The following is a 27,890-nucleotide window of genomic DNA, read 5'->3' on the forward strand; positions in this document are numbered from 1 at the left end:
CAAAAATGTTTCAAGGTTTGTATATTTTAATGAGGTACATTGGCCTTCAATCGCATTGAAATAACAGAAATATACCAAAAAATGTATTTCAATAATACAGTTCTAAAACTGCCCAGCCCCATGTCGTTACAAACATGGCAGCAGCATACAGCACAATAAAGCTGCATAAATACCATGTTTCAGCATAATTTGAAAAAGGGCGAAGGTTACAGTCTTCGTAATTGGCTCATCGGGGACGTAGTAGAAAAATATGAAAAACGAAACATTGCAAACTGTAATCAATTTTATTAAGAACTGTGCTGCAGTATTCCATGCAAGGAAAGTATACTCGGGAGTCTTTCTGTATCACATTCTCCAAAAAGTTACAACGCTCTTGTCATGCAAAGCTAAACAAGTCTGAATGTCCAGACTAAGGTCCGGCCAAGATGACGAAGCAGACTAGGCCTCGACCTTCAAGCTAAGTGGAGCATATTGTAGTCAATGAACTTGTTTTTTTCTAGCTCTTTTACTGTGACCAGGTTGTCCTCTGCATAACTCTCATTTTCTTTTTCTTTGGGCCTCTGAAAACACTCCAAACACTCCTCACCGGGTTATACCTTCCCAGAAACTTACCCAGTCTCAACATCAATACAATAAAGCAGTCCAAAAGCCTCGGAGTTTTTCTTACAGGCCCTCTGAACAATATAATTCACATGTACTAGGGAGTGACTGGTTCATAGTTACACATCAGTGAGTGACTAAGAACTTCTAAATTAGCACTTAAGCGGGAAAGACGCTTCCCGCAGGGGAGGAGGCGGTCGAGGAGATTAGGGAACTTGGGGAAACCCCTGACAGTATTCTGGGGAACCCAGTATTTTCCCCCGCTGCGAAGCAATCGAAATCCGAATCCCAACAAAGCATCCCCTCAATACGAGGGCAACAATTTTATTTCTGCAGTCGCAAAATAGGTAAAAAGGCTAAAAACAAGATGAGGAGTCGGGGGAGGGGGGCCTAGTTTCCATTCTCCTCGTCTTCTGCTGGGCCTTGGAGGGCCTTGTAGCGCTCGCGGGTCTTCTTCCAAATCTGGGCCTTGGGGTTTTCCTTCCCCGGACTGGTCGATCCGAGGCCGCTCCGTGAAGCTCTCTGCTCTACGGGGACCTACGAAGGGGAAGGACACAAATTGAAGTTCTATGAACACTGTGAATGAATCTCCCAATTTTCTGGACGTCTTGGACAAACTTCCTAATTGATGGATGCCTTGATTGAACTCTCTAACTCTAAAGGACATTAAGCAGTGCCATTGTTTGTTGTGACAATGGTGCGTATCTTTGGGGTCCATCATCTTTGTGACGATTGACTCCTGACAAACGTCTGGAACTTCTTTTCCTTCATGCTTCTCACATGAGCCGTCATAAATCGAGGAGCGACAAAAACAAATATAAATGGCAACTGTACAAGGCTAAACAATATGTAGACGACAAATACAGCATGCAAATCGCCTCCAACTAGTAATCGGCTAACTAAATTATGTCATTGGAACGTATATGAGCCTTGCAAGGTTTTTGAATCGCTGTCATAGGTGGAACGCTTCGTTTGAAGCACTTAGTGCGGCATGCTAAGCGTGGTGCACACAAAATGCTCGCCGTAATATCCCAAGAGATGCCCAACCCCTCAAAAGATAACTCGCCCATATTTTGGAATGATTTCCTATTTTTTTTTAAAAACACCAAAACATAGCCCACTTCTAGCAAGCAGGGCCATGGCCAGTGATGACGTCGGCAGAAATGGCGTTGCTTAGCCACGGTGGGAGATACGCGAACATCGCCAAGTGAGAACGACGGTCGAATCTGGTTCATCGCACCTCCCTGCGGCCACAAGTTTCGCACTTAACAAAATCTATAACTAACTCTTTTCAACTTTTTTTTTTAATTTTTTTTTATTGCACCTTGAAAGTTAGTTTATGTGACTAGTGTACACGCTTGGTTCACACTCACGGGTTCTGTGGTGCCTTGCTCTCCCTTGCCCAGTCCAGAGCCTTCCTTCCAACCCATCTTGTGAAGCATGCGGAAACCCACATTGTCCTGGTTGAGAGGCCTGAGAAGACGAGGGCGAAAATGTCTGACAAACACTCCTATTAATTTACTCGCTTCAAGGTCGAAGCAAAACTGCCGGTCAGGAACCACCTGCTTAGTGCTGCCTGCCCCCCTCAACCAGTAGCATAGCCAGGAATAGTTTTTTTGGGTGAGGGTTGAGGTGGCTGGAATGTCTATGACTTGGGGGTGTGGAGGAGGAGAAGGGAAAGGGGGGTCAAAATGTGTATGCACTTTATAAGTAAGGTTCTGTGCTTTCTGAATTAATTTTTCGTCAAATTCAGGGCGTTTTTTTAGTTCATTTTTAACCCGGAGTTTGTCGGAGTTTCTTTTCGTTTGATTCCCAATTCTCCAAAATTCTGACTTTAATTTTACAGTGTTTCTTATTAAAAAATAAATAAATATCCAGGTGTAAACGTATGCTACATAAGAAAATAACACGTGCTTGTATCAATTATTATTTCTTTAGCTGAATTTGGCGTTCGTGACAATATGTTAATGGAAATACATTGGCAATACAAATTTGTCCCACAACAAAAGTTGCACACAAATGCTGCTTCGATAAACGTCGATACCTTGAAATCGATAAACTCCGGGGAGTAGTTGCTGGGAAGCTCATGTGCAACCCATCCTGTTCATCAACTTATCTCGCGGTACCCCGCGGCCACGCAAGGTGGAGTGGTTAAAGACAGACAACCAGTTCGCACTTTCCACTTTTCCCTTGTTTCCTCCTGTTGTTATTATTGTTCCCCATGCAAATCGAGTCCACACACAAAAGAAACAAATTCTTGCCTGTTTGCAGACGCAGGCTCCGCGTCACGTTCGTGGGGAAAACTGCTTCCGACGACCTTCCGCCGCGTGTCGGCACGGTCTTGGTAGCCGGCGCTCACAGCCTTCCTCACTTGGTACTCGGCCCCCTGCGTGGTTTTTTTTGTTGTTGTTGTTTTGTTTATGACCATTCCTGTCGTACGAATGCTGAAGTAAATTTTAGAGTCCCTTGTTGTGGCTGAAACACATAGCCGAGGTATGCAGGGCAATGCAACCAAGTTGTAATCGAAACAGACAATACCTTGCCCTGCAAATTGATTAAAGAAAAGCTGAAGAGGTTCTTGAGTTGGAGGTGAATTCTAGAGTGTTTTTATCCCGCGAATCTGAATATCGCGTTCGTTTTCTCCGAATATGTAACTAAACGTGAAAAACCTCCCTCCGACCAGTCATTACGTTGTACCCAGATCTTTCGGCTGTCAAGCGCGTGTCGCTCGTGTGGGCAGCGCGCGTGCATATTTTTTTTGACAGGTGCTGAAGATGCGCGAGAGTGAAGATTCTGAAAACTCCTTTTATGACGTAACGCTTTGGGAAGGAGGGGCTTTGGAAATTATTTTTTGCAGCCTCCGTGCACCAAATTGAAAAATAATCTCAATATTTGTGATCCTGGAGGCCAAATTAAGACGATTTAAGTGTTCTTAATAAAACAGAACCGCTTCAGCTTCCCTTTAAATTATCAAAGTTTAATTCTGATCTGATTAACATGCACATAACCTACATGTTAGTCGCTCGTAGTGTACCGAGCTGAAGGTGACAAGCCTCGTCACATACTACAAAGCTGATCTTTCGCAAATTTTGGAAAGAAACATAGTAGTAAAATATTCTGGGAAGTAAAGGTCAGCACACTCAGTCCCATAAAAAGTAAGAATGTGACCTTCAAAAAGGGGAAGGGGATAACAATACACAAGCTGTAATAATCTTGATCTCTCTATCAAACATACCATAATACTAAGGCATACACACAAAAGCAGCCGCTGTCTTCCTTATCCGTTCACTATCGCCGTCATTTGCCGATCTGCAGAACTGTCTCCAGAGGTGTTGAAAATCTTCCCCTCGTTAGATTCATTAATGGGAGATGGCGGAAGACCCTTTGATATGAATTTTATGCACCAAGATAACCCGCAACCTGCACAAAAGCAATGCGGAGCGCTAGTTCGTCTGCTTCTTTTCGTTCGTCTGCTTCTAGTCGTCTGCTTCTAGTTCGTCTGCTTCTAGTCAGAACGCCTAGCTCTGATTGGCCTTGGTTGAAGGATAGTGGGTAGACCTCAAAGCAAGCTGCCTTGAGGTCCACCCACTATCCTTCAATAAGAGCCAATCGGAGCTCGGCATTCTGACGTCACCGTAACCCCTGCAAAAGGCGCAGACGAACATGCACTCCGCATATTTTGGTGTACTGAATGCAGGGTCCTTAGATTCAACATAGTTATCTACGCTGCACCAACGTTTAGCGGGGGCTCGGACCCAATCACAGGCTTCATGCCCGAGAGATGACGACGACCAATGCTGCTTGATGGGGATTTGAAGAGGGTCTATTTCAGGTCTGCCCTTAAAGGGCGCACTTAGTAACTGAATTTTGAGTTTGCAGCTGACACTCAGTTTTTGATTGTTGTATTCTCCTAAGGCCGCTGATACAGCTATTTGTCAAGAAGGACGTCGCAGTGTCGGAAACCGACGTACAAGACACGACCGAGCTGTCAATATGCTGAATTGTTTTGTTTTTTCAAAATGCCGCCAAGCTTTTTGGCCTTTTTTTTTTTTTTTTGCTTGCATTAAGACGAAGAATGCACTGAAGCACAGCAGACTGAGACCAAGAAGAATTGTGTGAAGTGACTCGTATCGTGTTGATCCATAATGCGTGCTGCATGCATAATACTAATGCCGAATAATAATAATGTTGATTTTATGCACAGTTCATGGGTGGTGCAGGTGTTTGGCCGGTGGCCAACTGTGCTACCCTCCACGTACCACCGAAGGCAGGCTTCAGACGACGCTAAATCTGGTTTAGCCTCGGTTGGAACGCAATACTGCATAAAAACTTTAGCCAGCGCTAGCCCGATGCGTTTGACATGCATCGTGCTGGCAGCAGCTTGGTTTACATCCAAAACATATTTCACTTTTTGTTTTGTTTTGTTTTTTTACAGAAGTAACTGTTATGGGCTCCTCCCACCACTGAAAATGACATCCATTGTTGATGTTGTAGTTGTAGTAAAGAGTAGTAGTAGCTATTGTGGTGGTAGTAGTTGTTGTCGTTGTTGACGTTGGCGTTGTAGGGCATCTGTCGTTGATGTTGCCAATCCTTGAAAGATATTGCCCGTGGGAATCGAACCTGGGGCTGCTGCCTCGCGAAGGGGAGGAGTTGCCACAGCTTTAATAACCCACTCTATACTTGGAGCTTTTGTAGTACCGCTCGCCGGAAAAAAAAAGCCGATAACAAGATGCCGTTGTAGCACTGCCAATGACAAGAGCTTGTGCCAGGAGGCGTGCTTTTACGTGCTCTTCAGATGTCTATTTTGCTCAGAATGCAACGCCGATGAGTAACATTTCGTCCTCCCCTGAGGATGGTTGTTTTCCGGTTCTCGTCGTCTCCTTCGTGTTTTGATTGGGATCGGGTGACCGCGGAACGATGTGCCATGCTGTGGGAATCTGCCGTTCTCGGCAGTCAGGAACCGGAGAAGACGTGATGGAAGTTTTGATGAATATATTTACACTGGTGAGCGAATATAACTACAGTGGCTGTCGCACTGTTGCTGTTGCTTGCGGCTGCCCGACGCCAACAACTAAGCCTCGGCACCAAATCTGTCGCCATGCATGGCAAGTTCTTTGTCCCGCAGAACAAACTTGCGCAACCGTCGGACCGCGGGAGTCGAAACGGGTCCGAGGATGCTACATTCGTCTCCCGCGGTCCGGGAGCCGCGCAAGATATTGCGAGGACCGCAATATCTCGTGAGATGGCCCACCTAAAAGCGAGAGCAAATTTGGTGAAAATGGGGTGTGGGTTAATTTTCGGTGTCTGACCGAGAAAGATTTTAGAAATGCTATTTTCATATTCTGTGTCCCACCAAAGTTGTTTTCGCATTGAGGAACAATTGAGCATGGACAACTGTTTTCCCCAGTCAGCAATGTTTGCTCATCTCCCGTTTGTGCTAACTGACCCCGTTTCAACTGAGGTCACCATTGGCCAGGGCACTGCACTCACTAAAAGTGGGCTATCTTTCAGTAAACATTTCTAAAACCCAAGACGGAGGCTACAAAGGGGGACAAACACGAGACGTCTCAAACCAGGAACCCGTACACAAACACAGAAGACACCGGAGAGATGACAAATATGACGACAAACATGGGACATTATGCTATCTTCTATCGTCATTCCTGATGCAGGCATTGTCATCTCACCTAGCGTCTTCTGCGTTTGTGTACGGGTTCCTGGTTTGAGACGTCTTGTGTTTGTCCCCTCTTTGTAGCCTCTGTCTTGGGTTTTAGAAATGTTTAAACCAGCTCACCTGCTTCATTACATTATCTTCTATCTTTCAGTGTTTAAAAAAAAATTGGAAATTGTGTCAGAAATAGGGGTCGGTTACCTCTCTGGTGTAAGGCATCTTTCAGAATACTACGGTATGTTGTCCTTTGACTGGTGTGCCCCTCCTTGCCTTCCAATGTGCCGAAGAAGCACTTCAGAGCATTTGCTTGGTGTATGGAAGGTGTTGGCCAACTACCGGCGTCGACCAAACGCCCGGCGAGCGTGGCAGCTCACCTTGAGGGCGTACTTCTTCTTGAGCCTTTTCAGGACGGCCCTTCGCTGGGCCTCCGACGAACCGCCCCGGCCCGTCTCGGTGTCGGCGGCAGGAGGTTGGGGGAGGGCAACCGGGGAGAGGAGGCCAGGCTCGCAGTGGCCGCACGTGTGGGACCCGGGGTGGATGTGGGCTTCCAGCTGGACGGGCCCCACTTCCAGGATGTCCAGGTGCCCCAGGGGACTCTCCTCGGTCTAAAAAAAAGTCGATTTTCACAGCAATAGTTGTTATACGGCACCTCCCATAGAGACACATAGGGTGGGACCTGCATGTTAGTTTGAATTATCCAAAAGTTTGAATTAAGAGGGTTTGAATTAACGAAATTCGACCGTAGTCGTTATATGGCGGACAAGTGTTCCGAGATGCGTCTTTGGCGTATTGGAACGCAAGGATGCATTCAAGGGGCAACGTAGAAAAGGCGCAAGGAACGCGCGGCGACGAGGCACCCGAGCAGGCACCGTCATTGGTTGAAGTCGGGGGAAAACAAAGGCATGTGGGCGCAGCTGGAGGCTAAACAAACATGCGAGGTGCACAAAAAGCAGACAAACCTGCACGCAGTATAGAGACTTTCCCTGCGGCGTTCGTGGCGTTGGCGGTGTGCTAGGCAGAAAACCCCGTGGCGTCACCAAATTCTATGTAGCCACATCTATCCAGAGAAGTTTGCCCCCTCAGCAGAAAGATGGTGGGCACACCCATGCGCTCGGGGCTGAGGGAATGAGTTTGTTCAGGACGCTTACAGAGAAAGGGAATTCCTAAGTTTATTCTGTGATTATAACACAACAGCAGTGGTGTACTTAGTAATATTAAACTGATGATCCAATATTATCATTTCAATCATACATGAATTTCGGCGGCAGCATGCACGATGGTGGAACGGAAGACCGATCACACATGGCGTGCATGTATCTCAAAGTTGCTTTCACTAAAGGCAACAGTGATGTCATGTCTACCCTTTGAAGTTTGTAACAGAAGCTTTGGTTTCAACAGTATTCGCTAGTTCTATACCTGAACTTTGTTACAAAGAATATATATTTGTCTCGGAATGACATAAAATATTTGGCAGTATGTTAGGTCGACTAAAAAGAGACGAATGTATTTTTTAATTTTTTCCAGAACACTTTTGGGGATGGCATTTTGGGATCATTTGTTAAGCTTTTCATTAAAAATCCATCTAAAATTTTTTTTCTGCAATTTTAGAGGGTTTATATTTATCAGAGTTATAAAGTATGTTTGGCACAGTTTGAAACAACGCGCTTACATTAAAAGATGTCAAAACATACCGGTTCCAGCATGACTCCGTTGAGCTTTGTGCCAGATTTGCTTTTCAGGTCTTTGACAAGGTAGCCACCACGGTCTTCACAAAACCGCAACTCGGCGTGGTCCTGCAAAAAGGTTGTCGAGTCATTGCCCCTCCAATCGCGAAAATAGCTGCAAGCACATACGACATCTGAGCGACATCTGGGCGTATCTACACTACCCTAATATGGTACGGTGCGAGAAACGCATCTCTCACTGGTATGTTTACAATATATCTCTATTTTGTCAGCGATTTCCACCTGGTGGTGTCATGTTTGTGCACCTTCTCCTGCCGCTGTGACGTTGGTGGCCGTTTCAGCGGCTGAGCCACAACCCGCAGATGCATACTATGACTATGACTGTTCAGTCTTAGCCAATCAATGAAGACGCCCGCGGACATAAGTGCGGACACTGCAATGCCAGCAATGTCTGTGCCAAATTTGTCTGCTATGCCATTGCTCTTACGACTAACTGTCGGGATTGCAACGATTTGGGCTGTTTCCTCATTGTGTTGCAATGTTTTGCCTTGTCCAAACACTTCAATTCACAACTGCAAGCATGATGCTCCAAATGGTACTTAAAGCATGTAAGCACATGTCACTTCCCTTGTCAGGGGCGGTTTTTTGGGGGGTCATGACACCAAAAACTAACAATTTCCTCCGAAAAAAGCTGGTGTATGTCGGTTTTTCGTTAAAAAAAAAGTTGACTTTGGTGGCCTCAAGGGCGGGGGGGGTCCCTAAATCTGCCCATGATCCCCGTGAAAGTAAATTCGGCAAGCTTGCACTTGCACGTGCTTGCGCACACAAGCAGAGACCATGTCTCTTGTGCACAGATGGGATGCCACCTCGATTCGGATGGAACATCTATTGGCGCTAAACTTCTAATTCGGCTTGAAGTTTCAATTCGGCTGGACTTTTCAATTCGGCTTAATTTCTAACTCGGCAACAGTCTTCAGTTTGGCTAGACGTTTTAACTTGGCTCAATTTAAAGTTTGGCTAGAATTCCAAGTTCGGCAAAAGGCTTACCGTAAAATACCGGGCAAGCGCCCACTCAAACTTCGGAGATAATCACAAAAAAATGGGGGATGGGCGCTTGTCCGGTCATCAATTTTACATATAAATGTACTGGTCGTGTTTTCTCAGATCTTACAAATATGGGAATGGGTGCTTAATGTGGAATGGGCGGATGCGCAGTATTCTACGGTAAATCTGGCCTAATTTCCAGCTTGGCTAGACACCTACACTTGGCTCAAGCAGCTCAATTCAAATAACCGGTGCGTTCACCGCACCCTCAAAAAGTTGTCCTTCAATTTCCGCCCGATGACGTCAAAAACAAGCGTCACGCCAAGTCTGCCCCGATCCTAGCAGTGGCTCAGCGGCGAAGATGGAGGTGGCAGACACCCGTTCCACTGCAAGTCGTTCTGCAGTGAGACAGCCGACGGAAATCAAAGCAGACGAGACAAAATGCCACGACGACGGCAACCCTTGCATACGTTCGCCTTTTCCGTCAGCTTTTTTACGACGAACCTTCGGGATTGTGACGTCTGACAGCACGACTCGCCAGCACTATGCGACGCCGTCTGTTGCCACTTAGGGACCACTTTCGATGCGAGGGCGGGATCAAACAGTAAACGCACAGGTCGAAGAAGCTTTCCAGGCGCCGCGACGGCACCCACCTTGTCGACTCCGTCGTCCGGAAGATGGAGTCCGTGACTTGACCGGCGCCCCACGGTGGCGCCCGGAAAGGACACGAGAAGCAGGCGATGTTCGCGGAGCTGTTCCGACGCCTTTACCACGAACCGGATGCACGGCGGCAGCTCCTTCGCGGGGTCCGGCGGATCGGACGGATCCACGCTCTCCGCCGAGCTCTCCGAGCTGCCGTCTTCGGAAGTACCCTGGAGCTCACCCTCCTCCCTCGACTCTTCAGACGCGGAAGAACCGTTCCGCTTTTTCCTCTGCTGGGTGAGAACGCCACAATGTTCGACACCATCGAGAATACTGTTTGACTCGCCACCCAATCGTTTCAATCGTTACAAAACCTGAATACGGGAAGGACGTAAGTATGAATGTGCTGACGTTGAAATTAATGGCCTTGTGGTGCAACAAGAGAACCGCGAATTTAGTTCCGAGAAAAAAGGAGATGCTTACCTTGCGTCGTTCCTTGCGTTCTGCCCTGGATTTCTTTTTGGTGGGTTTCACTTGCGAGTGTAGGTGGTAATTGCCTGTGCTTGCGTCGTAGCGATAGTACTTGCCGGAAGTTGGCTCGTACAGGAGCTGGGTAGCCTGGATGGAAAAGTACACGCTCACATGCTTAAGCTAATGCTCACCGGTCAGGTTTCTTTTTTTTGTTTTGTGGATCAGTAAACAGGTTATGTAAGGGACGGTATCTTAAATATTGTCTGTTTCATCAAGCAAGCCGTGGGATGACTAGCTCCTTCAAGAAAGATAGACACGCAAAATCAAAACCTGTACGTCAGACAAGTCTCGTGCAATGTAGACCTGCAAGTGAAACAGAATGTATTGTGAACTCTGAGCACTAGATTGCTACGTGGCCCCTTTAGCGACTAGCTCGCCGCCTCAAGTCAGCATAAAAATAAACGAGTCTTTCTGCCAATGGTTTCTGGCATCCAGCTAGAACACAACGTCCGCACCTTGTTGTCGTTCTGTGAGTTTGGGGGTTTCTCGACTTACGGGGTCGTAGTAGTATCCGGTAGACACGCTGTAGTACATCTTGTACTCCTCGCTGTACACATAGTCTGTGTTGGCAACAGCTTCTTCGGCCGCCTTCTTCACGAGGTCCGCCACAGTTACCTGACCGAGCAAAGTTGATTGGCATTAAACACTGCCACGGTGATGATTCAAGGCGAGTTTGATGACTGCACTCACGTCGGATCCTTCAGGAGGCATCCAGTCTTCCGCACAACCAGCTGTGGTCTCTGTGAGTGAAGGAGCTAATATCATTGGAATGTTGACTACAATCGAGCTAATAATTGTCTTTGCACTGCTTTACTAAAATATAAGTAGGAAATTTTCCCAAAATTCCCCAAGAGAATAGGGAGTTAAATACAAAACGAGCGTGTTGGTAACGGTAATTAGACATGAGGAAGATACATAGAAAGGGGGGACCTTTCTATGTATCTTCCTCATGTCTAATTAGAATAGGGAGTTTCAGCGAATCGTATCGATACTTCCAACAATGATACCTGATAACGATATGTTGCTATACAAAGGTGTCGGCAGAGTAACGGGTACGTCATTGGAGTTCTTGGAATGATCTTCTAAAACCCACTAATATACCAATATCGACCAAATTGTGTTTCTAAATTCTCTTACGTTCGAAACAGCTGTTTCATGAAACCTAAAGTTCCCTAAATTAGAGAGTTTAGGGAAAATTGATATTGGGATGTCTATGCATAACGTAATCACGTCTTTTAAAGGGCAACCCCGGTCAAATTTTTATGTTGAGAAAACAATGCAGTCCTACGTCGCATTATCTGAAATGCCTAGACGTAAAATATTACGACGCAATTCTGCCTAAAAGTTTATCAAAACGGCCACTGAAGTCAGGGCGGCTCCACGGTCACCAAAATCTGCTCAGTCTAGCAGGCGACCCGCGGCGCGCAGAGCAGCGCAGTCAACACTGCTGTGTGGACACAGCCAACACTGCGCGGCACGTCATCAACTGGAAGAATTGTTTTAAGAGCACAGCTCTTAGGCGCCCATTTCCGACATGAGCGCCGTCGCCGTCAGCGTAACTGCCCGGGTTTCATTATGGGAAAACTTCTCTGCCAAATTTAGCGGAAAAACTTCCCCGCTAAATTTAGCGGAAACACTTCCGCGCTAAATTTAGCGGAGAAAATTTCCCGCTAAATTAGCGTAAAAAGTTTTCCGCTAATTTTAGCGGGAAAAATATTCTGCTAAATTTAGCGGGAAAAATTCCCCGCTAAATTTAGCAGGGAAATTTGCGCACTAAATTTAGCTGGGAATTTTCTCCACTAGATTTACCGGGAAATTTAGCAAAAATTTCCTGCTTAATGGGAGGGGAGCAGGAGTGGGAGGGGGGGGGGGGGGGGTATGGAGGGGCATACCCTCCTTTCCTTCCTCATAAGCTGCGCTCTATATTCTGTGTCACTACTAGTTGCGTGCAGCACAGGCAAAGGCAACGCCAGGCCGGGGGAGATAGTGCAAGCACCAGGAAGGCTGGGGAGGAGGAGAGAAACCTTTTCTCTAACGTTTCTAGTGCTCTCCCTTTCTCCCCTTGCCCTCCATTGCACTCCTCTCTCGTTCCGCCTTCCTAGTGCTAGCCATTTCTCTCTTCGCCTGGCATTGCCTTCGCCTGCACTGTACAGAACTAGTAACACGGGAGTATAATTCGGCGTTACAAAGAATTGTAAACAACTTCCTTTTTTTTTTTTTCTGACTCATTCAGGTGCAGAGAGTAAGGCCCTTTGAAATTTCAGAGGGCCTGGCCCTCCAAAATCGAAACTACTTTTTAGTGGTTTGTTTAAGCGACATGCATGTGCCCAGCCAATCTCCGATGCCCGGCTGCGATGGCTAGCAAACCTAGCAAAAGACACAGAGGCTCTCAGTGTTGCATTCGTGGCTGCTTCAACTATCAGGGGGGACAGCCAAGCAGGTGTAACATTTCACAAGTTTCCTCGCGAAAGTGCGCGTCGAATACTATGGACGGAGACTGTGTGCCGATGGAACTTGGAGATCCCCTTCTCGCCAAAGGACCGAACACTGGCCTGTTCCGATCACTTCTTGATCGGATGCTACCTGCACGATCTGTGTGTGTTAGATCCGATGCTGGCCTCCCCATGAAGCACGCTCGCCTGAAGCAGGACGACACTGCACTCGCAAAACACATCCACACGGTGTCGATTCTTGATCAGTATCCAAGCGTGCAAAAGCACAGAGACACAGCGTTGAAGCTTTGATCACGCCGCGAGACCGGCGAAACTTGATTTCGACGAGTTGTGCCCTTTTCCTACAACACTGCACTCCCGAAAAAATTTCCACGTGTTCTCAGCGGCAAGTCTCACGGCTTACATAAGGTATTAAAGAAATTCTTCGGCGAATGACGACGAACGAGTAGAAAACATGTCTACGGCACGCTGTTGCAGCCTCCGCAACGCTCCAAAAACATAATTTTTCGACATGCAAGATGGGCGTCTCGTGGCCGCACTCGCGGAGCGGGAGCGGGGATAAGCTATCCAGCAATCCACAATTAAAAACAAGGAAAAAAAAAGGAAGAAAGGAAAAAAGGTTAGAACAGTGCAACCTAGGTTTTGACCTGACTTACATGGAGGAAGGACATAAGGTAAATCAAATACTGCCATGGTTAATGTATGCAGACGAGATTGTATTCATATCAGAAAGTCGTGATACAATACAGGAACTGATTAGGATTTGCAGCAGGGAAGGGGACAATTTAGGACTAAAATTTAGTAGGGACAAGTCGGGTATAATAGTTTTCAACAACGAGAAGGGGGAACCCCTGTAGATACAGGACAAATTGATAGAACACAGAAAAGTACAAATATCTTTGAGTATGGTTAAGTGAAGGAAGACGGTATCTAAAAGACCATGAAGATATTGTAATAAAGAAGGGGAAACGAGATTCGGCTATCATGAAACACAGGGCACTATGCAACTACACTACATATGAAGTCGTTAGGGGTGTATGGAAGGGAGTCATGGTGCCAGGACTGTCATTCGGGAATGCGGTATTGTGTATGAGGTCAGAAATCCAGGCAGGTTTAGAGATACACCAAAGGAGTGTGGGCAGGTTGGCATTGGGGGCACATGGGAATACACCAAATGAGGGAGTACAGGGGGATATGGGTTGGGCATCTTTCGAGAGTAGAGAGGCGATCAGTAAAGTAAAATTTTAACAAAGACTAGCTGAAATTGAGGATACACGGTGGGCAGCGAAAGTGTACAAGTATCTATATATGAAAAGTCTAAACACTAAGTGGACAAACCGAACCCGCAAGCTGAGATTTAAATGCATTCAACGAGATGGAGCCGATCAGAGCATATCAGTAGAAAAGGGAGTAAAGGAAACTGAGAGAAAATTGTGGGAAGAGAGAATGCAGGGGAAATCAGCTTTAACAATATACAGGGCACAAAAACAAGAAATAAAAAAGGAATAGCTGTATGATAATTCAGTCGGGAGCTCTTCATTGTTCGAAGGTAGAACGGGGGTGCTACGAACGAAAGCGTATAGGGCTAAATTCCAGGAAGTAGACACTGTCAACGTATGCAACCGCGAAAGGGAAACTATAGAACATATAATTTGAAGGTGCACGGGGCTTCGTCCCACCCTCTTGGGGGGGATGACCACGGATCTGGAGGGGGCACTGGGTTTTCCGGACATGGATGGACGAATGGATAGGGAAAGAATTGCGGTAACTAAGAGGAGATTGGAAGATTGGTGGAAAAGATCTAGGGAAGGATAAAAAAAAATACAGATAAAAATAAGCAATGGAATCACTTAAAAAAAAAGGGGGGGGTTGCGTTTTAACTAGGGATGCTGCAAATTTTTTTTGAACCGAAGTTTTGATGATCGAATGAAGTGGTTCGAAAGGTTGAAAAGATTTCGAATTTTCAAAATTTCTATATTGTAAAGTTCGACGGAAGTCGAATTTTCTAACCTCTTAAACTAAGAAATTCGACGCTTTTCGAAATTTCGAGCTTTGCACGTTCAGAAATGCAATGTTTTTCAAACCTCCGAACTTATTACGCTAAAAAATTCGATCCTTTTCTAACTTATTACGCTGCAAAACTCTATGCTTGTTGAACTTTCGAACTTTATAGACCAAAAAATGCGATGATTTTCGAACTTTCGTATTAAAAGTTCCAAGCTTTTCGAACTTCCTACGCTAAATAATTAAATAATTTTCGAACTTTCGAAATTATGTATCTAGAGGATTCGAAAAGTTTAGAATCCTGAAAAGTCAGAAGATCGACGAACTTCTAAAGATTGGCGGACGGTTTCATTTGAATTCAAGTGTTGAGGTACATTCATAATTTTTTTTCTGGAATTTTTATGTGCGGTGCCGCGTTCCTTGCGAAAGACAATGCCATTTATTTCAATGTTCTGGCATGCTTAGATTTAAAGAAATAAATTGCCGAAGGAGCGAGGAAGGACGACAGGTTTTTGACAATTGTCGTTTGTGCCATATTTGAAGCGTGCTATAGCCGAAGCTATATTTATGGTAGAGATGTTAAATTTTTAAGAATGATCTATGTATAGCCTAGGTAAGTGTCGTCTTAAGATATGATTATCGTTTTTCAATATGAGTTTCTAAGAAATGTCCAAACATGTATTTACGGGCAATCATGCCCTGAATTTGGTAATTTTTTTCGTCTAAATCGTTTGAGGTATCGCGTTTAAATTACCACAGACAGTACATATTATTGCCATCTTTACAATTCAAAATAGTGTATTTATTGTTTTTTCACGTTGAGGAATAAATTAACTCATGGGGGTAGATTTCTAATATTGCCCAAGTTCAGCACGTCATTAAAAAAAACATCTTTAATTTTTTTTTTTTTTTTTTTTTTTTTTTTTTTTTTCACGTTTTTGGGACATGTTTTTTTAGCCTGTACACATCTTGGTAGGAGAAACTTGTTTCGAAATTCTGAGTTTCTGAATATGCAAGAATACAACACTTCCTTTGGGGTCTTGGTAGATTTTTTTTTCCAGCTTTTTATCCCCGCATTTATTGTTATGTTTATTTATTTATTTATTTTTTACTGATGGCACAGTTATTTAGGTCGAGAAGACATAGCCTTGAACTTCCGAACCACTAAGCACGTGACAAGTAGTGCCTTCTGACAACGAGTTTCCGACAATGATCATCAATGCAATCCTTTATGCAGTGAAGAGCGACAGTAGCTATACATATGCATAAATAATTTCAGATTAAAATAAGCTAGAAAATGCCCTCTTTCCCCGTATTGTTTTCTTTAACAGTCCGAAATATCTGGAAGGGTGGGTGGGGGGGGGGGGGGGAAGCTCTTCGACCTTGAGTTGTGTCGGCTTCTGTACTTTTTGCTCGGCGTTTCCTCCGTCCCGGAAAATAAACCTCCAGAACAATTACAAACTGAACTTACTATATGCCAGCGTCACTCGGGCGGCGTTCTATCGAATTACTACCAGCGTGCAAGGAAGTGGGGAGGTAGTTTGCCAGATCGCTTCAAGGTTTTTCTGAGCCTCAACCTCCTGAACGCCCCTGGCCGTTTCAAACTGGATGAGTATCGTAAAACAGTGCGCTCGTGAGATCACTACTGCGTGATGCACTATAAAAAAAAAAAACCCTCCCTCCCTCCCTCCCTCCTCCTCCTCCTCCTCCTCCTCCTCCTCCTCCTCCTCCTCCTCCTCCCCCTTGTGGGCTGGCGGTCACAGTTACTGATCTATGGTCACACGTCATTCTGCACTTGCAAATATTCCAGCACATCCGGGACACTCGTCGTCTCATTTAATTGCCTGAATAACTTTGCGCAGTCTAAATATCACACCCAAACTTTTCTAAACCTGATTTCGTGAAAACCAGTGAGGCGTGAAAACATTATTTGAAACCAGGGATGGGCAAAATACATGCAAATTATGTATTGAAATACAAATACAAAATACTTTGTCAAAAATGTATTTAATTACAAATCTAATTACATTTCCAAAAAAGCATTTAGTACAAGATACAAATACAACCAAATGTATTTGGTCTCCTCCAAATACTTTTCCAAATACATTCCTCAAAATTTGCGTCAGCGACTTCAGGCCACCTGCAACAGGTTTCTGGGTATCTCATTTTAATTTTGCATTGCACACTCGGGAGTTAGTGTGCGAGGCTCTAGTAACGTAATAGAAATATAATCACAAAAAAAATGTAATCAGCTTGGACGTAATAGGTGAAAAAAAGTACAGAGCTTCAGGCAGCTTTTTTTGTCGATTACATTTTGGTATAGACCAACAAAGAACCGAGACGACCAAGACGCGCAGCACTAGCTGGAGAATTTTTTTATTGTTGCAGCTCGCACCAGTTACGAAAATCTGGACGACCCGCGCATTTAGAATGTTCCATGCAAAAATTTGGATGGAAATCAGGCTGGAAAGCATCACAAGTTGTCACAGGCACTTATTTAGCCAGTCTGCCTCTGAACGTCGATTTCGTCACTATTCTTGCCCTGGACTGGCACCGTAATCACAAAGTCACTAAACGCTTGTGCTTGATTGAGAGACACGTACTGCATTCGGTGCAGAACGTAGTTTTCTTCCTGCTCTGGACAGTGACAATAAATTTGAGGGATGTATTTTTGCCCACAAAATTGCATTTAATTACAATTGCATTTCAAATACCCCTGTTTTAGTATATAAATACACACGTCAAATACATTACCCAATTTGTAATTAAATACAAATGCAAAATACACAAAGTATTTGAAATACGTATTTCAAATACTTGTATTTGAAATACTGCCCACCCCTGTTTGAAACTGAGACTGTGGAGGAACATGAAAATCGGACTTCAAACTTTGAAAACTTAAATTAAAAATAAATTCGAAATCTTAAAAAAAAAAATCGAATTTAGCCCTAACAGAGAATTGAAATTTTCGAACTTTATGATAAAAGAAATTCGAAATCTTCGAATTGTTCGAACTGTATGTCTATAGAAATTCGAAATGTTCGAGTTTTCGAACTTCAGATCCCAAGATTTTCAAATTTTTCGATTCTATCGATTTTCAAATTAGGGAAGGTCGAAATCTTCGAATTTCTCGAACCTCAAGTAAAAATTTATTCGAAATATTCAAACCCGAACTTTTAGAAAACCGTGAAAGCTTCGAACCTTTCGATTTCGAAACTCCACGGTGATCGAAAGTTGCGAATTTTTCGAAATCGAAGCTCGGGCGGTACGAAAATATTGAAATCTTTCGAATTCGAACCTAGGGTGGTTCGCGACATCCGTAGTTTTAACAAAATTTATACAAATTAAAAAAAAAAAAGGATGACGAAATGTTCGGCTAGGTGGCGCAAGCTGCCGCCCGATCCAAAGGGCTCAGCCGTATTCATCCATCCATCCATCCTACAAAGGGTATAGCCATTACCGTCCATCCATCCACGCGCGAGCAGGGCGTGTTGCTAGCGCCCCCTGTTTGGTTGGAGAACAAATGGGCGTGCCGGCTAATCCTATCCGGCGACAGACGTGCGGAAGCGAGGACGGCGAGCGCTCGGGAGTTGCGTCGTTTGTCGCCATGCCGGCGCACTGCGTGGCGAACGGTTGCAAGAATTACTTTTACGGTAAAGGGAACACCAAGTTTTTTAGATTTCCGTCGGCCAGGCTTTATCCCGCGAAGAGAGAGGCTTGGATAGCTGCCGTGGGGAGAAAGAACACGGACGGCTCACCATGGCAGCCGAACGAGCACTGCCGGATCTGCAGCGCGCATTTTGTCACGGGTACGTCGATTTTGTACGCTCCTGGGGAACTTTGCTTAATTATAATCTGAAATTGAATTCTAGGGCGGCCATCAACCTTCCAGAACCACCCTGACTTCGTGCCGACTATCTTCAGCCACACGAAGACTCCGGGAGAAGCCGCGGTATGCCATGCATCGGGAAGCCTAGTTGTTTTCCAACCACTTTCCAGCCTCGCACCCAAAATGCCGAAGTTTCCGGCGTTGCGCAATAGGCGGCGTGCACTATTGTACAAATCGTGAATTGTAATAGGGATCAGTGGGTTGCCAATTCGCGACTCCAGCGAACTATAGGGGGCGCGCTGGTCGGGCGAAATAGCGGACGAAAGAAGGTCGTTTTTGCCGTTCAGTACGCGGACCACCATAAGTTTCTTGCACTGCAGTGCAAAATGGATGTTACATATGAAAGAAAAGCAAATTTTTGGCGGTGGGAACCTTCTTCTATGAAGTGCGTAGAAACGATACGCCGGAAGCATAAAAATAATTGCTGGAAACAATGTTTGTTTCTATGCTGCCTACAAGAAGCGATGGCACACGACAGAATTGAAACGACCTCCTCTCCTGAGCTTCTCGGCATTGCTGCTACGCGGCGTCAGTTTCGCTGGAGTCGCCAATACTCCGTTTCACCGTACACTGACGGCCCCTCTCACTCTTATCGTACCTCACCACCGTACCTCATGCACTCGTGGCCCTTCACACTCTAACCGCTCATTCTCACTGGAAGCGGATCCGCGTTCGCCTAGCAGTTGCGAACGCGGTTGTATAAAGATCCAGTCCAATAGCATGCGCACTCGATGACATCAAGTGCGCGTGCAATTGTACTGGATCTTTATACAACCGCTTTGCGAACGCGGATCCGCTTCCAGTGTGAATGAGCGGTTACGGTCCTCACTCACCCTCACCTGACCTGTGAACATGAGGGCGAGTGAGGGCACTCATGAGTGAGGTTTGCCGAGATATGCCGCCAACCAACAAAACGCCGCCCATTCAGCGGTGCCTCGCTGTCTGAAGAGGCAAGCGAGCGAGCCCCCAACCATTCCGACCCAGCTTCCTTTTTTTCTCGTAAACATAATGAAGAAAGCAGCCTAACCAATGCTAGCTGTGTAAACAGCGCTATCAAATAGCGCTAAGCAGCTCGCAGTAACTCACTCCTTTCTCACCCGTTACCCAATAATGAAACTGCACCAAGCATCCACGCGGCGAAATTGTTGCGAGGCGATCGTCAACCCCATTTCTTGGGAGATGCTGCGAGAGGTCACAATACCTGCTGAGACCCCTCATAAATTCTCTACGACTTCAAACGAAATCAGGCCTCACAGAGAACTCGTTGTCTCGCACAAGCCCCACACACAAATGCAAGTGCTTCATTTGAGCTCGGATCCCTTACGAACTGATGCCCCTCACAGCCCATACACCGCTCACGCACTCACAGTCCTCACGCCCCCCACGCACTCGCTAGCCTTACCACTCTCATGCCCTTCATGTGCCCATACCCCTTGCGCACTCACAGTCCTCACCCCTCATGCACTCATCACCCTCACACACACACAGCCCTCACAATCCTCGTGGTTCAGAAACTCCCTCACGGTTCAGAAACTCCCTCACGGTTCAGAAACTCCCTCACGAGTGAGGCTTGCCGAGGTATGCTCACAACTCATCGTGAGAGGAACACGCGAGAGGAGAGGAGCCGTTCCTATGTCATTCCTGCAATACGCCATCCGGCCCAGTGTTTGGTAGAAATTATGTGCCGCCGTTGCCAAGTAAGGCCTGGAAAACTTGGTGGTGCCCCACCCACCCTAGCCTCCAGGTTAGGCACCGTCAGTCTTATATCCGTTCCCGGTGCTCAAACGACATCTGAAACGATAGCCTTTTCCCAGTGACCATGCCATCACAGATGCTTGATGTGAGAACCTAGACAATTTGTTTCTCTTCATGGGTTGGCAACACTAGAACACCGCTGGGTAAAGTGCATAACACTCAAGGGAACTATGTAGATTAGTCCAAAAGTGCCATTCGCCCAATACAGCTCCTTCGGTTAGGCTCACTACTTTTCAAGCATCCCTTGTGTCTTTGTCTCCCACCGTACCCATGCAGACATTCACACTCTGTATACAAACTCGGTAAGAATATAAATATATCCATCTTCTTCAAGTGAAGTCTGCATAATAAATTGTGTTTGTCAATAAAATATTTACTTTGATTTGCTGTGTCGTGAATTGCTGCTTTGTTGCATCCCGTATTGCAGCACTCTCGCAGCTATCCCACACAAAGCTACCTCGTGTACAAGTTCACTGTGGTGACCGGATATAATAATAAACATTCATTGATTGCTTTCTCAGGCTGGAGACCTAGCTCCAGTTGCATCGATTGTGGAATATAACACCAGCGCAACCTCGACATCTGATGTCGTGCTGACAGGCACAACACTTGACGACAACCGTGACGGAGGCACAGGAGCTCACAATTCGTTGCAAGAGCAACCTGAAGGCTTCCATCGAGGCACAGTGAGTGCAGCATGCATTCACCCGAGGCAGTTACACATTCTTTGCTTCTAGTTGCCTCTTGCTTACATTTGCACAAATTAAGTGCTCGAAAGAAACGACATTTCAAGCAAGCTAAAGAAAAGGACAATACTATTGCATGGGATAATTACAACGCGTCTGATAAGGAATATAAAAGAGAAGTGAAGAATGCAAAGAACAAATTTTTTAACTTCGACCTTCTTAACATTTTGAAGAATAAGCCTAATAAGTTCTGGGAGATCATTCATCCTAAAGAGCATAAATCCATCCACCTGACTAATATGAATGGAACTCCCGCGTCTGATAGTGAAAGCGCCTCACTAATAAATACCTACTTTAGCTCAGTATTTACACTAGAAAACAATGACAATATTCCTCTCCTAAATCACCTCTCTCATTCTGCTATGCCTTCTATCGAAATAACATATTTGGGTATAGTGAAAGCAATAGAAAATCTCAAAAATTCTGCCAGCTCCGGTGATGACCAAATAAATTCTAAATTTCTGAAAAACACAAAACATATCTCATCCCAATTTTTAACCCTTATTTTTCAACAGTCACTTGATGTCGGCAAGCTTCCGTTTGATTGGAAAATTGGTAGAGTCATCCCTATTTTTAAAAGTGGGGATCGTAATGTTGTATCGAACTATCGCCCAATATCTCTCACCAGCATCTCATGTAAATTACTAGAGCACGTCATTTTCTCTTCTATCATGAAATATCTGGAAAATTACGATCTGCTTTTTAAAAATCAGCATGGTTTTCGTAAGACATATTCGTGTGATACCCAGCTAATACATTTCATTCATGAGCTTCACAGTAACCTTGACAAGAGATTACAGAACAATGTCATTTTCATAGACTTTTCTAAAGCATTCGATAAAGTTCCCCACCAACGTCTGCTACAAAAACTAACCCAACTGCGTATTCATAATTCAGTAATCACTTGGATAAAAAATTTCCTAACCGATCGTACACAATATACTGTTGTAAACGAGTCCCGTTCACCTGTTTCTCGTGTAACGTCCGGCGTACCCCAAGGTAGTGTTCTTGGCCCCTTGCTGTTTTTAATATACATTAACGACCTTCCTGCTAACTTAACATCTGAAATTCGCCTCTTTGCTGACGATTGTGCTCTATACAGACCGATAAGTAATAATAATGATCACCTACACTTACAGGCTGACTTACTAATAATAGAAGAATGGTGTCAAACATGGCAAATGACAGTTAATGCAAATAAAACGAAACTAGTGTCTTTCACCAGATCACAGTCCCCATCACTCTTTTCATATCGACTCAACGACACAATAATTGACCCCTGTACATCTTATAAATACCTCGGCGTTCATTTAACCTGTGATCTATCTTGGGCAACTCACATTAATTTTATTTTATCTAAGGCTAATTCATCATTAGGATATCTTCGGCGCAACCTCAAACTGGCCTCACCTGAAATTAAACAATTATCATACATAACATTTGTTAGATCTCGTCTAGAGTATGCGTCTTCTGTATGGTCCCCATGGCAGCATTACCTAGTTATGAAATTAGAGGCAATTCAAAACCGAGCTTTAAGGTTCATTTTCTCAGACTACTCTCGTTTCACTAGCGTAACAGGCCTAAGAAGCAAAGCTAATCTTCACGCACTCTCCTTTAGGCGCATTCTTTCTCGACTAGCCCTGTTTCATAAATTATACTATAACAGTGCCTCTATTAGAACATCCCTCTTCCTTCCACCCCACAGCATATCTCTCCGCCATGATAACTCCCGCAAAGTTTGCCTGATTTTTAGTTCAACTGTATCATTTTATAATTCCTATCTGCCCATGACAATCAAGGACTGGAATAAATTATCCGATAGCGTTGTAACCGAAACTAACTCTGATAGATTTGCCGAAGAACTGATCAATTACCTGGAACTTACAAACATGTCTATCTGCTAATTTTTTTCTTCCTTTTTACTGTTTACAGTGCATACCGTTAAAATATTAATAATATTGTGTAATGTTGATAACTACTTGTATTTGTTGTTCTTTGATTCATCTGTATTGCTGACTTCCTCTCTGTGAGTGTTAATTTATTTTAATCTATGATTATTAGTGTGTTATTGACCCCCCTTGTATAATGCCCTAACGGGGGCCCTCAAGGAATAATAAATGAATACTATCACCTGCCATTCTTTTACAGAGCACAGATCAAGCCACTGCTGCAGCAGAATGTTATAGTAGCACAGCCAATACAAGTGACATTTTGTTAGCGAATACTTCGTCCAATGATGTCTATGGAGCAGACAAGGAGCGCTCCAGATGTAGTTCATCGAGCCAGACATGTACGAGCACAATGTCGAGAGGTTTGTGAAATGTGCCCCATGGCATGTACGTTTGTCTTGTGAATATCATGTTTTTGATGTGCCAGGTACACGGACACCAATTTGGGGTGTTAGCAAAGGCATGCAAACAGAACAACCCTGTAGCACCTACACTGGAATTCAGGCAACGACCAGATCCTCAGGTATGTGGACATACGGGCTTACAGCATGATTTCTTTTATGTGCAAGTTCATCATGGCCAAGTTTCTAATGCAACACATTTCCGTCCCAGATCCGTTGCACCATGATGTTTGTCCTGACGCCCAGTCCGTTCTGGCTGTGGGCAGGCCAAAGACCCCTGGAGAATGAAACACGTTTCCGGACATGCAGAAGGAGTTGAAGAAACATCAGCAGAAGACGAAGAAGAGTTGCGACTATGACGCGCCTCGCCTACGAGCGGCAAAACCCCAGGCCCTTTGTTACTAGACTTGGACATTATTCCTGAACATGCGGAACTCGAGGGCGATTCCCCTAACAACGGCGACATATTTACCTGTGGTTTACAAAAATGTACATTCTGATGCTCACAAAACATTACCTGGGAAAAACTTACTTCCCTTGCATTAAAAACTGCGGCTGCGGTAGTGCGGGCATCGAGAAAAGAAGCAGGTAGAGCAGAGCAGATGACATGCGACACTGCCAAAGCACGACTGTGCCATATCAACAACACTGTCCGCCGCTTTCGCGGATGACATGGCCGACATCTCTGTACCACGTGATGTCTTGTAGTTGACGAGCAGAACCAATGCTGCCTGCCGCGGGCAAGGTTTTTTTTTTTTTTTTTGTGATTTTTGTTTAAACGAGGTTTGCAAGAAAACATCTCAGAATTTTTGGAATTCACCGGGGTTGCCCTTTAAATTCCTCAACTTTTTCACGTTTGACCTAGTCAGGAATGGGTTTCCACAGTGACACATTCCGCTTACACTGGAGACGGGAAAGCTGAAAGACCTCCCAGCCATTATCATCCTGCCAAAAACACAAACATCTAAAGCCCCCCCCCCCCCCCCCAAAAAAAAAAAAAAGCCATTCTCACACGACCCCTATGCTTATTTTGAACGATTTTGACACGAGCATGCGCAGTAGTTTCCACCAAAGGTAGTACGCGCGCCGCGTGGTGCGTCTTTTTACTCCATTTACTCAACTCTGCCTTCTTAAGTCGAATTCCAATTACGCTATGGCGCTGTCAGCCTCTATCTATGTAATGCTTGTGACTCACTTTATAACGCGGTGGAAATAAAAGAAAAAGCGTGGGGAGAGCTCATAAGACCAGAGGGATTTGGGAGCACCACGCTGACCGAATAGACTTTGTTTCTGACCTCCACCATTGATCTAACGTAACACACTACTTTTTTTTTTTTTCGTTTAATAGACATTGACATAATAGTTATTCGAACCCACGTTATATAAAACAATGAGAATTAAATCCTGTAACGTACCATCGCCGTTGGAAGCAGCGTCTTCCTTCCGAGCTTCAACCGAAGTTAACGAGTCGGCAGCCCCTTGCCTGTGGCACTCGCAGCAACACTTGGACGAGTTTGCCGACTTGATCCTGGCTTGCACCAGATCGTAGTCCAGCTGAACGGTGTCCTCTTCGGTATCTCCAGCGCTGACTCTGAGTTCGCTGAGCATCAGCGACAGTTCGGAAAGCGTCCATCGTACGTCGGTTTCGACGCTCACTGCTGACTCGTGGAGCGACTTGAGGAGGGAAACGTTGTTGTGCAACGCTGTGAGGTGTTCGTTGTTCCGTATCTGGCTTTCGAGCTTGCCGATCCGCCCGAGGAAATACTCGACACAGTCCTTTTTAACCATTTCTTGGCGAGGGTATCAAGTACTCGACGAACAAACGCAGCCCCGAAAGCGCCCATGCGGATTTGGATTGGATTGATGGGAAAACTTGAAGCCGTCATAATCCGCGAGAAAGCAGACGACACTAGCACCTAGTGTCGTCTGCTTTCTCGTGGATTATGGTGGCCACTGATGGGAGCCAACTTCAACCTTTGGACAACGCCAAAAAGGTAACATTTTTCACCCTTCGTTGAATGGTATTGAATTTAAATGCGAGAATGTGTGCTGTTTTGACGGAGCACAGTAGTGCAGGCATTTATTTCGAAAGAGTCTGTCCATTTCGAATTCAAAACTGTGTTTTGAACTCGAACAGCAGCGCGAGGTGCGAGTCCTCGCGCTGCGGAAGCTCGCATGTGAAAATCACATTTTTACAACTTGCATGACGCAATAAACTATAATGGTTGTTTGGTTGATTCCCACAACACAGTAATTCCCACCATTACTCTCGTCCAACCAGTGCGTCCAACCATGCTCTCGTCGATTTCTGTCTTGATGAGTCAGCGGCAGCCGACCTTTCATCGCTCAATTTCTTTTTCCCAAATTTAGTGTAAACAAAAATTAAAAAAAAAAGACCGCGTCCTTTTTTTTATTGATTGATTTATTTTATTGCAAAAATGAATTACGCGTCGCCGAACATTCAGTTTCCGCCCCAAATTAGCTTTTGTTGTCTGATTCAAAAGTTGCGAGCAGTTTTTGAAACATTTCAATGGAGGATGCACGAATGCAAGATGAATTTTCGACAGAATTTTCTCATTGAAAGTTAAATATCCGCGAACGGAAGAATTTATTTACTTATTTATTTAATATAACCCCTCCGCCTGATACGCACAATTTACAAATGACCACAAAACGTGTTAACATTTTTGTTTTTGTTTTACTTTACAATAAACGCTGCATTGGGGATAGTTCCCACTGCTACAGGTTGAAAAATGATTTCTCCAGTGGAAGTCTCGCTGTTCTCATGTGCTTATCGCGTACATTCCAAGGAGGTTATATTTAGATTTTAATATAATTTCCTTGGTACATTCTCGCTACAGGCAATGAAAGGGGAAATGGAAGCAGGAGGTCCTCGAAACCACAGTGTTAGCAAATATTTTACTATGGAACACAAAACTTACTCCGCGAGAATCCAATGGCCACGGTGCCAACAGCTTATGCGTAGTTGTAACGGCGGGACGCGCTCATCCTCGAAGTTTTCTCTTTTGTGTTGGGAGTAAAGCCCCTCTATCCTGGAAAAAGTGGCGCCATTTATTGTTTTAGAAATGCTCGAGGCACGTGCCGCGCGCCACTTCTGGGAAATTAATGGCGTCTGAAGTCTAGCTCAGTGCTGCGCTGTGCCGCCATAATCTTCCCAAGGGCTGCACGTTGCATGCAGGGGTTTTCCCAGGATTCTAATCAAGGGGGGGTGTCCCAATGGCTCGGGGGGGGGGGGGGGGGGGGAGGCGATGCGAGGCGAGGCTAGATAAAATATAAAACTGTTTCTTTTTTAGTCCACTAGCTAAATTACAGACGTCTATTAACCAAATGCTCATACCCGTAATGTATGTTTCCCTTTCTCTATATATACACCTGAGAGATGGAATTTTCTACTTAATCTGAAAAAAAAAAATTTTGTTTTCCTTTTTTTTTTAGATTTAAGGGGGGGGGGTCTCAACCCCCCCTAGGGGGGGTCTAGGGAAATCCCTGGTTGCATGTGCCTCGTGCATCGGCGCACTTTGCGCTACTTTTGAAACATAAAGGGCCTTTATTTGGAGGGGAGGTTCCCGCCATCTATCGCCGTGCAAACCCTCGAGGAGGATTTGGTGCCGAAGACGCGCTGAAGGTAAATGAGCAACGCACGACCTACTGCAATCCTGACCTGCCCACAAAAGAGTGTACCAGAGTGCACCTTGTAGTACAGGCCGCGGCCGCCGCGTTTCGTCACGCATTGACTTCGCGGCGCTGCACAAAGGTTTTCTCTTGTTTCCTAGGGTATCCAGACATCAATCGATGGCGCGCAAGGCGCGGCACCATCAAAGGCACCATTAGCTACCATTAGTATCTGGTTCTGACCTGTTCTCCTCGCGGCATCTCGTCAGGCTCAGCCTCGTCAGCCAGTGGGCACGTGGAAGATTCAAGTCGTCACTATACTCTATATCACCCTAAAGGTGTACTGCAGGAAAGGCTACAAGCGCGAGCTCTTTCCTCTGGGGAAGATCTCGGCGGCACAATGTCTCGTGCACTAAGAGCAACTGCCAACGGTATCAGCTCGCGCTTCTAGCTTTCGCTGCAGTACAACATTCGGTGAAACGCAGTGTAGAGACGCCGGCTGGCATCACAGTGGCTGTTCATGTGTGATTCGAGAGCACGACTAATTTCGATGATGGCACGAAAGCAGTCGAAGCTAAAAAATGCCCTTGCGCTTCCGTGCCTGAGGAACGCGCTCTTTTGATGAGAGCAAACATAAAAGCAACGCGCCCTGCTACGTGCTACAGCAGCCTGATGGCGCCACGACGATAATGATGCCTGGAGAAGGGGAACAAGGGGGACAAAGAACCAACACAAATCTCCAAACTCAGCTAGCTGAGCGACCGAAAAAATGCGCCTGGTCTTGGTGTCGAACCAGCTGGCTTGCAACTTTGCAATAATTGCATTATCACGGTATAGGTGTTCCCGACAAACAGATATCACCAGCCGTGCGCCGTGCGGACCGCGCC

At 45.3% G+C, this 27,890-nt stretch overlaps 2 protein-coding genes across 4 annotated transcripts; one reads left to right on the forward strand and one right to left on the reverse strand.

Moving 5' to 3' along the window:
• Window positions 1-886: 886 nt before the first annotated feature.
• Window positions 887-25,227, reverse strand: LOC8036295 (angiogenic factor with G patch and FHA domains 1). Of its 2 annotated transcripts, none has more exons than XM_029973230.3 (10): window positions 24,786-25,227; window positions 10,864-10,913; window positions 10,669-10,788; window positions 10,126-10,260; window positions 9,654-9,932; window positions 7,963-8,064; window positions 6,646-6,876; window positions 2,862-2,986; window positions 1,974-2,073; window positions 887-1,137 (listed from the first exon to the last, which is right to left on the reverse strand). In XM_029973230.3, the coding sequence occupies exons 1-10, from the start codon at window positions 25,156-25,158 to the stop codon at window positions 991-993; spliced, it is 1,662 nt and encodes a 553-aa protein (XP_029829090.2). In that variant the 5' UTR covers window positions 25,159-25,227; the 3' UTR covers window positions 887-990. The 2 variants fall into 2 exon arrangements, with proteins under 2 accessions (XP_029829090.2, XP_029829089.2); XM_029973229.3 differs by having other exon boundaries at window positions 9,654-9,935.
• Window positions 18,203-24,110, forward strand: LOC115314154. 2 transcript variants are annotated; one of them, XM_040221189.3, is made up of 6 exons: window positions 18,203-18,439; window positions 18,503-18,582; window positions 20,796-20,960; window positions 23,169-23,331; window positions 23,397-23,492; window positions 23,582-24,110. In XM_040221189.3, the coding sequence occupies exons 1-6, from the start codon at window positions 18,238-18,240 to the stop codon at window positions 23,656-23,658; spliced, it is 783 nt and encodes a 260-aa protein (XP_040077123.3). In that variant the 5' UTR covers window positions 18,203-18,237; the 3' UTR covers window positions 23,659-24,110. The 2 variants fall into 2 exon arrangements, with proteins under 2 accessions (XP_040077123.3, XP_040077124.3); XM_040221190.3 differs by having other exon boundaries at window positions 23,169-23,310.
• Window positions 25,228-27,890: the final 2,663 nt, after the last annotated feature.

The sequence above is a fragment of the Ixodes scapularis genome, unplaced genomic scaffold (assembly GCF_016920785.2).
Source record: "Ixodes scapularis isolate PalLabHiFi unplaced genomic scaffold, ASM1692078v2 PGA_scaffold11__112_contigs__length_91849675, whole genome shotgun sequence".
Lineage (NCBI taxonomy): Eukaryota > Metazoa > Arthropoda > Arachnida > Ixodida > Ixodidae > Ixodes > Ixodes scapularis.